Source organism: Parasteatoda tepidariorum, chromosome 9 (assembly GCF_043381705.1).
Source record: "Parasteatoda tepidariorum isolate YZ-2023 chromosome 9, CAS_Ptep_4.0, whole genome shotgun sequence".
In the NCBI taxonomy this organism is placed as follows: Eukaryota; Metazoa; Arthropoda; class Arachnida; order Araneae; family Theridiidae; genus Parasteatoda; species Parasteatoda tepidariorum.
In genome coordinates, this window is record NC_092212.1 from 38,138,572 (window position 1) to 38,152,020 (window position 13,449).

The 13,449-nt window shown below is 31.0% G+C and overlaps 1 protein-coding gene across 1 annotated transcript in view; it reads left to right on the plus strand.

Moving 5' to 3' along the window:
• The window catches only part of LOC107444589 (fibrillin-1-like), a gene marked incomplete in the record, with an annotated part of 46,082 nt that overhangs the window by 4,593 nt on the left and 28,040 nt on the right, over positions 1–13,449 (plus strand). The window contains 4 exon segments of the mRNA XM_071185798.1: positions 6,241–6,489; positions 6,669–6,779; positions 9,662–9,763; positions 13,328–13,426. Of these exon segments, the coding sequence (XP_071041899.1) occupies positions 6,241–6,489; positions 6,669–6,779; positions 9,662–9,763; positions 13,328–13,426 (561 nt within the window).

The window sequence follows — 13,449 nt, forward strand, 5'->3', positions numbered from 1 at the left end:
TGTTTGACCTTCGAGTCTGTGAGCCTGGTTTTTACTACACGTACAAAGTGCATGTTCAATCCAGCTTCAACAAATCACATAGGCTCTTGATTTTGCCAGTGTTCATGAATTTGATCTAGCTGGTGCTGCCTCGCGGGAATGGCAACAGCAGACTCGCCTAATTTTCAAATGTTTAGGAAATTCGGTTTCAAGGATAATTTTTGTAAGCTAAAGAGAATGCAGTAAAAATCCTTATCTCAATATGACAATAATTAAGTTATCAATTATTTTGTGAATCTGGATATAAATTGAAGAAAGGTCAAATGAAAGTAAGAAATTGTGCGGAATTCGAATATGAGTAAAGTTAGAAAGAACTAGAGATGGCTAATGCTTTCTAGAACAGTTATTTTGCACCTGTTATTGAATCATACCTGTTATAAAAATAACAGGTTACTTCCAAAGGCCTGTTCCAAAATACTAGGCAAAAATTGTAATTCAATTATCTTGCCGAAAATATATTTTTCTGCTTTTTTAAAAAATAATGTTTAAATTGTTTTTAAGCCATATTTGTACAGTTTCAAAAAAAGAAAAGATCAGGTTTTTATTTATATAATTGATACAGGGCCATCGCCAGAAGTTGCGAGGGACCCTACAAGTTTTCTATTTCTGCAAAATCTCTAAGAAGGTAGATAGCTCTGAAACTAGTTAGATTTTTATTTAAATAATTCAAATATAGATATTTTTTTCCAATTTATTTCCCGAAAATGGACAAGATAAAATTTTTATTCCATTATTATAATTTTTTAGAGCTGCTTTAAATCTAATAATTTAACGAGTTACTTTGCTGTTAATCAAATGTTTTTCATAGCTTATTTTCTAGAAATGTTTTTATATAGCTTATTTTCTCTAGTTTAATATTTTGTTTTTCTAAACAAAGTTTTTATTTATTTATTTTATTTTGCATGGTGCCACTAGAACTGCATTCAAGAACCATGCCTAGGCAATCTTGTATATGTTTGGAAAAAAATATTCTATGATAATATTTATGTCAAAAAGCGCCTATGAAATGTGAGGCACTCCACGAATTTCCCCCTTCTCGTGTCTAGAAAACTTTAAAACTCGCCTTTTTTTGAAAGGGGGAAACGCAACCTTTATTGTGGAAGATTGTTTATTTTAAGGTAAGCAATACGTTACGCACTTTATGCTGCTATCTATAGCTTTTCTCTCTCTCTCTCTCTGTATATATATATATATATATCCTCATATATACATACCTCATAAATACATCCTCATACTCGTGGTTCTAAATCTTATTCTTGTTTCTATGTGTGACACATCAAATGGGCTGTTTCTCAGTCTATGATGTCACCATGTACGACTTTAATACTATGTATCTGCACTTTGGAAGCACCATCCATAAACTCCATTTGTACCGTGAAATATAGTAATTTAATTTTTACAATATTGCTTATTTACTGGAGTGATTATTACTGTAAAAATTACAGGTTACTATTTATCTCCAAATTATACTGTAAAAATTACAGTATACCAGATTCTTTTTTTCCGTAACATTTTTTTAATCATAATTTGATCCGGAAGTTTTTACAGTGAGATTGAAACAACTTGTATTTAATTTCCTCTCCCAAAAAGTATGAGTGTTCTATTTTAAATGTTTTGTAGTATGCCAAATTAATTACGTAAAAACAACAAAAGAATCAGCCAACTTATTCTGTTTGTCATTCCCATAATGATTTATTANGTCGATTTGCTTAGAAGGGTAGTTGTTGCGTGGCGTTAAAGTGAGGAGTTTCGTTTCCATCGCTCTAAAGCATGTTGTGAAAAGGCTTAATGACGAAAAAAGACGAGATGCTTAAATCCATCGTGCTACTGTCCTATATGGTAAAGCATTTTCTCCAAAGGCTTCCACTAATCCTCGATAGCATTCTGTTGCATTTTATCCAAATAAAACGGAATGTAAAAATTAATTTTAAATGATTATCTCTTATTGTTTGTTATTTATAATTGGAAGAAAACTAAAATGTAATACTAAAACTAAAATGTAATAAATGTAATTACATAATTTTAAACAGTGCAATTTTAAAATCCAAAGTTGAACATTATTGATCAAACAGTTTCTGAGTTACAAATTTTCAAAAAGAAATATTATTAAATTTGCATTTCTCAAGAACTCTTCAACCGGCTTCATTCAAATTTTGCACGGTGTCATTTAAAATCCCATAGTTTAAAATTATACATGAGTTTGCACGTCTTGGTTTTCAAAATTCTTTTAACCATTATTAAACAAATTATTATAAATTAATAACAAATTACGAAAAAAAAAATTCATTGTAAATTCATTCTAAACAAATTTTATAATTGTGAATGAATGCTTTTTTAATTCGCTTAAACATTTTTCGAGATAGCATGGAATACGCAAAAAGTAAAATTATTAAGCCTAAATAAACTAAAAGAAAAAACGAAAAACAAATAATCCAAATTCATCGAACAAACAATCGGTTTAGTCAGAGTATTCGATTTATTAACGAAAGCACTTAAAACGTAAAAATCTAATCATAGGAACAAAATTTTTTCCAAAAATATTTTTCCCCTCCCTGTTGGTGAAAACATGATACTTTTAAACTTAAAAGCATTTCGTGGATTTTGAAAAACTGTTGACTTGTATCAGCAAGAATTAAAAAATTCTGTCGTGAGTGGGATGTAATATATTTTGTAACGTATGATAAATTATGGAAAGTCTCAATTTCTGTACTTTCATAGACTAAAAAATAAAAGAAATGCAATAGAACCCATAAAATTTAATTCCAATTACGACAAATATATATATATATATTTAATGGCGGTCACTTGGGACGTAGGCCCATTGGCCACAGGAATGCCAGAACTGCTACTCTCTTCTCGTTACCCAGTGGGCACCTGTGGAGAAGCCACGGCGGTGGAGCAGCGTCGCTCACGCCACACAACCACAAGCCCGCTTATAGGGCGGGTCACATTCGCACAATCATACACACAAAGGACATAGAACAGAGAAAGAAATATCCATGCCCTGGGCAGGATTCGAACCCGCAACCATCGGCTCCACAGTCAGGCACGCTAACCACTCGGACAACAAATATTGTTCCATAAACTTAAATTTGATAACTAATTCCAATTATAAATTAATAATAGTACTTAAATTTCCTTTCGTTAAAATGAGTGCGTTAGAATTAAATCATTAAATCTGTTAAGAAGCACTGTTGAATTTATATATAGCGCTGAAAAAAATTATATATTCTATCTATATCCTTCGGATTCTAATACATAACAATTGCTACAAGGAAAAGCACTTTTTGAAATTACCATAATTCCGTAGTAATTGGAGAGAGAGAGAGTATTAAATATATTGTTTCCTAAGAAAGAAAAAAATACCAAAAAGTATAAATGTATCTTTTCGGATTTTATTTAATTTATTTTTCAAAACATCGTTTTATTTTGTACACCCGGACATAGATTTCATTTGAAAGATAACAACAATTGAAAAATTTATTTCTTCACCTGATTGGTTTGAAAATATATTTCGGGCTACATTTCACTTCTCCTTTATCACCATTGTGATTTGAATGATGTAAAGTTTGTTTGAATTAGAGGGGTGAGAGATTAATATTTCTCGTGTCAGAACTAAACTGAAATTAGAATTTTCTGTAAGATATCTCTGTTATCTCTTATCAGCTGTTTTCCCGTTTTCTATCACAATGAAACACTTCAAGCAGTCCTTAAAGGGTTAACATTATCTTAATTTTTTCACTGGTTACGTCTTTGATCTAAACTCGATATTTATTTTAGTCTAGATGGTGTTGATTTCCTCAACACAATTTTTGTAAAGTTGTTTCATTTGTTAATTTATTTATTGTGAAATTTCTCACGGAATGTAGAAGTAAGGATAAAGCACATTTTAGTTGAAAACGTGATGGCTGTTAGTATGGTTTTAAAAGTGTGGTTGTTTTCTGTGATTGTTTCAATAAATGCGTTTAAATTGGAGAAAAATGGAGAAAAATATTTAAATGGATTAAATGAAATTGCAGAGTTTAAGGAAATGCATGCTGGAGGTGGTAAGTTGCTTTATAGAGTAAATTTATGACAAAGGCAATGTATTTTGACAGATAGCAGCCTTGTTTTGCCATTTTTAATTAATATTCTTTAAGTGGTGGAGATGCAACAATTGATTTTCCAATTATTAACCGGAATAATTTCAACTGAAGTAACATTTAATATTTTAAAAGAATGTTGTCAGGATTTTGTTACACTTAGGTTAATGAAAACAGTAACACCATTACAAGAGTTTTCAAAAATTAATGTAATTTATTTCTCATATTACTGATAGTGGTACATATTAACATAGCGACCATTACGTAACTCTAATCATTTTCTTGTTTTACCAAGGTCAACATTTCACCTAAGTTTGGATAAATTTGCATTAATTTTCCATGGAGTTAAGATGTTCACAATAAACCTATTTATGTCAGCATCTTTTTAAAATAATTCCTTTTCTTCAATACAGAGAAAAAAGTAATAACAAAAGCGTTTACTTATCATAAATTAAATTTAAAAAATAATTTAAGGATTGCTTGCGAATGTAAGATCTATGTAGAACAATATATTACTTGTATTTATACATATCTTTAAATCTGAAATAAGAGCATAGTTTAACCGAGACACCAGCTACTACGTATTCGCAGCAGTTTTAAAAAAATGTTAGTGGCACCAGGGTTAATGAAAGAAGTCCACATTTTTGGCATGTAAAATCTTTCAAAATATTTGCTGCCTAAAAAAATATTATTCACATAAAGTTAGTACAGAAGTGTTCTAAAGTTTGTTACCAATCAGTATTTCCGGAGTTTTTATTAATTAGGGAAAATAATATGAAGTTATCGCATTGATATGGCTATGTTTAATGTAACAGAATTTTTTTTTGGTTTCACTTTTCAATTTTGATATAACTAATCCCCTTTTAATTTCAGTATACTTCCATGATTTTTAGATCAAATTAGTTAGTGTTAAATGAAATAAAGTAAAGAATTATTTTTGCCCAGCCTTCTCTCTAGTAAATCGCTAACAAAATAGTTCAAATACCACATTTCGTCTGTGCTAACTTTCACAGAGAATGATTTTATTTGCAATGGTAAGGAAAGCCATGAAAATTAAGTTTATATATCCAACTATGGAATGGAAGAAACAAACATGAATTTCCCTACTACTTGAATCTAAAAATAAAAATTTTCCTCCAAATGAGGAAAAATTGGCAAGTTTGAATATATATCTATAAACACACACACCGTGTTCTGTCCTTGAATTTAAAAATTAAAATCTTCCTTCAAATTTGGAAAAATTGGTTGGTTTGAATATATATCTATAAGCACACACACCGTGTTCTGTACTTGAATCTAAAAATGAAAATCTTCCTTCAAATTAGGAAAAATTGGTAGGTTTGAATATATATCTATATACACACACACACCGTGTTCTGTACTTGAATCTAAAAATAAAAATCTTCCTTCAAATTAGGAAAAATGGGTAGGTTTGAATACATATCTATAAACACGCACAAACACCGTGTTCTGTACTTGAATCAAAAAATAAAAATCTTCCTTCAAATTAGGAAAAATTGGTAGGTTTGAATATATATCTATATACACACACACCGTGTTCTGTACTTGAATCTAAAAATAAAAATCTTCCTCCAAATGAGGAAAAATTGGCAAGTTTGAATATATATCTATAAACACACACACCGTGTTCTGTCCTTGAATTTAAAAATTAAAATCTTCCTTCAAATTTGGAAAAATGGGTAGGTTTGAATATATATCTATAAGCACACACACCGTGTTCTGTACTTGAATCTAAAAATGAAAATCTTCCTTCAAATTAGGAAAAATTGGTAGGTTTGAATATATATCTATATACACACACACACCGTGTTCTGTACTTGAATCTAAAAATAAAAATCTTCCTTCAAATTAGGAAAAATGGGTAGGTTTGAATACATATCTATAAACACGCACAAACACCGTGTTCTGTACTTGAATCAAAAAATAAAAATCTTGCTCCAAATGAGGAAAAATTGGTAGGTTTGAATATATATCTATAAACACACACACCGTGTTCTGTACTTGAATCTAAAAATAAAAATCTTCCGTCAAATTAGGAAAAATGGGTGAGTTTGAATATATATATGTATAAACACAAACACCGTATTCTGTATTTCAGGGAACTGTGAAGCAGATGCAGAATGTGCATATGGTGGCATTTGCAAGGATTCTGGGACACATAGGAGTTGCGCTTGCAAGCGGGGATTAGATGGAGAATATTGTGAGGAGGTCGTGGACTGCGTGAGTGGTAAATACAAAAACTGTAAAGGTGCTAATGGTACTTGCGTCTACGCCATTCAGCTGGAAGAAGCTATTTGCTCTTGTGAGGTATATCAAGTCCTCGATAATAAAACTAATATTTGTAAAGGTAAGATAAATATATTCGCTCACTATTATATCTCCTTGCTATTTATAATCATATTAATAAAATTTAACTATCTAACAGTCGATTTCAATAATGAAATATTTGTTTTCAGTTTTTCTAATATGATTTGTTTTCTTAATTTAGGATTATATTAATCATTATTAATCTTACATTTTTTTCAGAGGTTCGCTGTGAGAAAAGAAAATGTATTGGAGGTACATGCAGAGTTATAGGTGGCAAGGAAATATGCAGATGCCCCAAAAAACACATACTCCATGACGATCGTTGTGTCGGTAATATTTCCAAATTTTTTTTTTTATCCATAATTAATCCGTTATCCTTACTTAGAACGGGAAGGTCTGTAATCGTAAAATAGAGTGATTTTATTATATATTTTAGTGAATTTGAGTATTTAAAAAAAAAAAAAAAAAGGTTACGTTGGCAATGACTTCTCGCTCCCGTGAAAATGACGGGGTGAGGTTTCGCTCTCTACTTCTCGCTCCCGTGAAATTTCTGGGCTGGAGTGTCAGTAGTAACGCGCCAATAAGAATAAAACTAATTCATTCTTTTGCCTGGAAAACATTTTATTTCCCATTTTACACACCAGATGGCAGTACCATTTTAAAGTAATTGTAGATAGTTAGTTTATTTTAAACTAGATGTCAGCACTAATCACATAGCACTAATAAGAAAAATAGACACTTCTATGACCGTTTTCTTGAAAATTAATCAATCTTTAAGGGGAAAAAGATTATGTCTTTAGAATATTTCTTCTCCGCAAGCTTTCAATTGAAATCCATATTTTTCTAAAATAAATTTAAACGGTTCGAGTCATCACATTCACTCGCTTGTTATTTTAGTTTCCTGCCAAAAGTCAGGTTTTCTATAGTTACTCGTCAGCTGTTTGTAGCCAAATATTTCTGGAACCTCTTTCTAGTTGGAAAACATGAAAATATTGTTATTATTTACCTACGCCAGCTCAGATTGGCGAAACCTGAAGATTTGGCAAAATGAATGCTGTAATAATTAATAATATTAAAATAAGAATCTAGTCCGAAAAACATCAATTTTAATAAAACAATTAATTCCTTAAACTCCCTAATTACGTAAGATAAATTAAAGGTAACGTTTGTATTATTTAAAAAGAATTAAATAAATAAATTATAAATTATTTTTAATTTAGGTCTCTAAATTTCATAGTTTAATTTTTTTATATAGTTATTGTTTAATTTAGAGTCATAATTTCTTGTCTTCCTCCAAGAATACTGCAAGTTAATATAAGAATTCTTCTGAGACTTAAGAAGCTGAGAGTTAAGAATTCTTCTAAGAGTTAAGACATAAATTTAGGACAGTTCCTTTTTTCAAAGACATTCATTGTGGCGGGAAACTTTTTTCAGTATTTTCATTTATCAGGGTGAATTAAAAGATTCTCAGATACCATGATGGTTTAATTACTTCTGATTAGATATAGAATTAATTTCGATAATATATTAAACCACTTTTTCCATAAAACCACTGTTTTGTATCATTTCCATATATAAATTTGGGACAAAACGGGTAAAGAAGCAGACTAAGTGCATTTAGCTTATCTTATACCCTGTAATAATTTTTAATTCCGCGTTAAGAATCCGGTTGATAGTCTATAGTCCATCTATTGTTTCAAGATAAATATTTTAAATTAATTTTTAATGCCAGTTGTCGCAAAAATGACCAATAAATCGAAAAATCATTTAAAAGAAATTGAATGATAATAATATAGGGTATGCTGAAAGTTTCAAAGTCCGTTGAACAGATGACGCTGCCTACTGAAGGAAACTATGAAGCAGTGTTTTCAAAATGTCCTGCCCGGAGTGTGCTTTCAAGTGTGCTGTCCGGAGCAAGTTGGCAAGATGCCAACTTGTTCTGGACAGCACATATATATTTTAAAGTGGTAGTTCATCAATTGTGATTCGTGTTTGAATAAATTCAATTTTGCAGATTTTTATCCCCCACTATTTCTAAATAATTCGTAGGCATATATAATTCACCACTCTATAGTACTTATGTCATGCTAAACCTTTTAAAAAGAAGGCAAAAATAGTGAAATATTTGCAACAGTTACTTTGTAGTTATTTGCCGTTTTTTTTAAAATTATTTTGGCGTGTCCGGAGCAGTTGGCATCACTATAGTAAAACTATTTATTATAGAGTTGGTTTTCGCGAAAAATTGAGGCACTCGGATACGAAGACTTTTTTATTTTTATTAGACGTATATACAAGACTGTATTCTAAGGTATAAAGAAATTGTTAATAAGTCTCGGTGATCAAGAGCAGTTTTTCTTAGCAAAGAAGTTAGAAATGAAATGGTTTCACTACCAGCTTCTCCGCATTTCCGAGGTACAAACAGCCCTAAACGATCCATTTTATCAGAACCTCTGCCGAAAACGATGCAGTTTGCAACTTTGAAAAAGGCCTATAAATGGTTTCACGTGGCCAGGTAAATAAGGAGTGGCCACAGTCTGGAAAAATTTAAAAAGTGCTCATAATTTTTTCATATATCAGAAATTTTATATGCTCGAAGTTCTCTGCAATTTTAGAAACTCAGGTGATGGATAGTAACGCAGATATTTAGTTTACAAATAATTTCGATCTATAACAATTAAATGAAACAGTTCGTTTCATCGAATTTCTTCACCAGATTTAAAATTTTTTCTGGATAGTGGCTACCCAGATAAATATTGTATATATGATGATGATGAGCACAATACGTACTGATGAGTAACCGAAAACAATATGATCAACATTCTACTTTATGTACCATGAAAATTGACTACTAAAGAATTTCCATTGTTTGAAAAATATCTTTACTAGTGGTAACAAAGGTAATGTATTAAAATTTTCATGAATAATAATTAAAATGAATTTGCCCTCCACTACACATAAATTAACTTAAACTGCTGTGTATATAACTGTGCATGAACATGCGGGAGCTTTACTAAATATTTAAAAATAATTTTGTTTGTTAAATGTTTCTGCTTTAGCTCCTTAAGAACAGAAAACTTAGTTTGCGAATTTCACAAACATTGTAGTTTATATTAACTAATTTTGGCTTCTGAACAAACTAATCTTCGATTACTATATTGGGTAATATATTAGTCATTTACTTTACAATAATAGTGATAATTTTCTTCGTTTAGAGTGTGATTGTGGGGTAGCTAAGTGCACACTTGATGAAAATGGCATACCCAAACCTTGTAGTTGTGATGCGAAAATGAAACTTCACGACGGAAAATGTCGAAGTAAGTAAATTTCAATACATTAATAGCTCAACACAACTTTTTTTTTTGCAGAATTCGTTCAATATTTTTTTCAAATGAATTTTATTGAAAAAATATACTAGATAAAAATAAAAGAGAATTGTCTAGAAAATTATTGGTGATTGAAGGTGTTGGAGATGCTGACTGAAGAAGTTGGATGATTTACCATTAACCACTTGCACTATCTTCACGAGTATGATTCGTAAAGAAAATTTTAGACCAAACTTGAATGTCACAAGTAAGGATCGTTGTTTAATTTCATGTCAAACGTGAATATCACGAGTCTGGCTCGTAATCGACATTTCGGCCAAACATGAGTATCACGAGCTGTACTCGTGTTCTTAATCTCGGGGTAAACAAGAACGTCTGAATGGGCTCCTTCTTTTCTTTATAGTTTTGTCTAAAATAAGAACTTCTCCAGACATTCATCTGGATCTGTGGCGGTGACTATGGTGACGAGGTATGACTATTTCATGTAGGGATGTGGGGTCACTGTTTTGGAGTGATTTCGGTTTGGGTATCTGGGAGAAAGGGAATCTCTTTCTTCGGTCTATTGTGTTAGTCCTAGAGTGTAGCTACCCTCCCTAAAATGCGCCATTCCTGTTTCCATAGCACCAGACGTCCTCAGATTTTGTAGCGAGAGAAGTTCTTAGCTTAGACAGACTATATATGAATAGGTATTTTACTTCTTGTCTTGTATTTTACTTCTTTGCGACCTTCTGGTTGGGGAGAGGGAATCTTTGGATCTTGGTGAGGCTGCTGCGCGTCCCCCAACCTACATCCCCCAGGTTTTTTCCTGGAGTTGAATTTGCCACTCTTGCCCATTATTCCAACGTGTTGCCATGGATCGTCACCAAGCCTACCTATGCGAATTCTCTTTTTTCTTGCTGAGTAGTCACGAGAGCGCACTTTGAGTCTACAGTATTCCCCGGATGCCCCCTGACAGGGGTGAGACGGGGTTAAGCTTTGATTTCTTGTCTCCTAACCTTTAATCCTCTATCTACCTCTCTTGTCTTTGTCTCGTTCCGAGAACATTCGGGTGCATAAGTTAGGCACGGCTAGTTCTGAATTTCAGCTTAGTGCAAGGGGTTAATTGGAGGAAGGCAATATTAGTAGAATATTATTCTGAAGATGATGATTAACACTAGTTGGTTGAAGAATGTTTATGTATCATTGTAGAAAATTATTACTATCCATTCGTATTATTGTCCAGAGTGTGCGGATAAACAAATATAGTGAAGAATAAAATTTGATAAATAATAACAATTACTTTATTTTTGAATATATGGAGCTCCAAAGTATAAAAGATTCATCATATTTACTGTATATATGAATTATTAAATTTAAAAAAATTTGAAAATAGTCTAAACCCCACAAGACACTTTCGTCCAACAAGAAATCAAAAATGCAAGTGTCATGTATCATTAGCATAGTTTTCGCCAAGGAAAGTTAAGGAACCCATGCTACTAAATGATGAAATTTAATGCCAAGGCACTTTTTCTTAGCCTTACGCATTCAAATATGTGAAAAATGCTAATGTTAATATGTTATGCTGATGTAGAGGAAATCTCTAAAAATAGATTTTATTCTGAACTCAATTCAAGGTGGTAGTATTAAAAGATTACAGATTATATTAACAATTTTGATTTACTGAGAAAAGGATTAACACGTTCACGCCGGGTGTTGCGCCTGAAAGCGGGACGGAAAAGAAAAAATACTGGTCGAAGAACTATTTCAATATTAGATAATATTCGGGAGGAGTTAATCTATTCTCAACAATAACAATTCACTGTAAGGACATTTATCACGGCGAAGAAGCAATTCAATGTAAAAATTGCATCCGTTACAAACAATTGGTAGTTATGGATTTTTATTATTCCTGGAAAAAAAACTAAAAAATGAAATTTATTTGTTACCAGTTTTTACTCCGGTGCGCTGCCAAGATGAGACAATCTAGCGTGCCCCACCGGTGGGTCACCTCGGCGTAAACGTGTTAAGGAGGATAATAATAATTTAGTTTTTAAATGTTTGGAAATATGCTATGGATATTTCATCATGATAAGAATAGATGTCTATAATTTTAAAATTTTAATTTGTACCACTGTCTTTTCACAGTATTATTTCTTTTGTTCAATTTTATATTAGATTAATTAAAATTAAATTAAACTGCATTTTATATATTATTTTTCAATTTAGAAAAATTGGGTGGTGTTAAATAAAACTGTTTTTCACACATTTTTTGAAAATTGGAAATCTAATGCTGTTTTAACCCTTTCGCGCGGACTGTCACAAATACGTGCCAGCATAAAAACGTGTCATCCAGGGTAAAAAGATAAAACTGGTAATCAAAGTATTTCTATAGCAGTTTATTTGTGGGCGGGGTTATAATTGTTTGATTTATTTAAATCACCATTACTATGTTCAAAATAAAACTATTTAGTTATACTTTGAATTAACATTGATTATATATATGATTAAACTAACAATAATTAAAGTAAAAGTAAAGTAAGTCTGTCAAATTATCAACGACTACATTTAAGTTACCGTTTTTTATTTCATTACAACTTGATTCTGATTTTGTACGAATGCTTTTCTGAATCACCCGTCCCCAAGGGGTTAAGGTTCAAAGACATAAATTTTTTTTGCACTTATGCGGGTTATCGATAATTTTTATGGAACTACAGTGCTCAAAAAATTTAGGGGAGCCATGTGCTACCCTAATTTTCTTGAACAGTGTATAATGTTACTCATATTGTTTCATGTCAAATTATGTGATGGTTATAATAAAACTGCTTTAAGTTTCATATTTTTTCTTAATGAGTTTTTAAAATACATTAGGTTTGAAAATCTGATACGGTTTTGCAGGTTCTGAAAATAATTGGGCTTCCGATACTTTTTACGGAGTTACTGATACTTTTTCATATCAGTTTAAGCGCGATGATAACAATTTAGACAACTTTCATATTTTTCCTCTAATAATTAGAGAAATATATAATTTTGGAAATTTGATGCAGCTTTGCAAAATATCAGATATATGGTTCGAATACCACAATTTCTTTTCTGACTACCGGATTTTAAAAATAGTTCCATCCTTGATAATTTCTATAGAATTTTCTAGTATGGATATGTTGTGGTTTGTTCAGGTGCAAATTAAAAAAAAAATATTTACAATAATTTCAGTAAAATTGCTTTCAATTAACTGTTCAAAAATTATTTACTTATTTCTAATTGCATTTCTTGTTGGCATAAATGTTTCCAGAGAAATTAGACTGAAATTAATGAATCAACGTAATGTTTTTATGAGAAATTGTATTTATCGATATTCTTATAGAAAATTATTCCTCGTAACAAAAATCTTGCATTATATACTTATATATTTGATTTCTTCACTTTGCATTGTAAGTTTAAATACTTACTATGTTCACTGCTTAAAATTCAATTTCTATTTACTACTTCACAAGATTTTAAATTTTTCAAAAATTGTTTATGCTCCCTTTTCTCCGAAAAATATTAAAAAAAATTATAATTTATTTTATTTCTACATAGCTTGCGACTGTGGGGATGGAGAATGTGAACTCGACGCAGATGGAAGACCAAAATGTATATGTTATGGCAAGTTAAAAGAATTCAATGGAAAATGTATAAGTAAGTATATATATATATATATA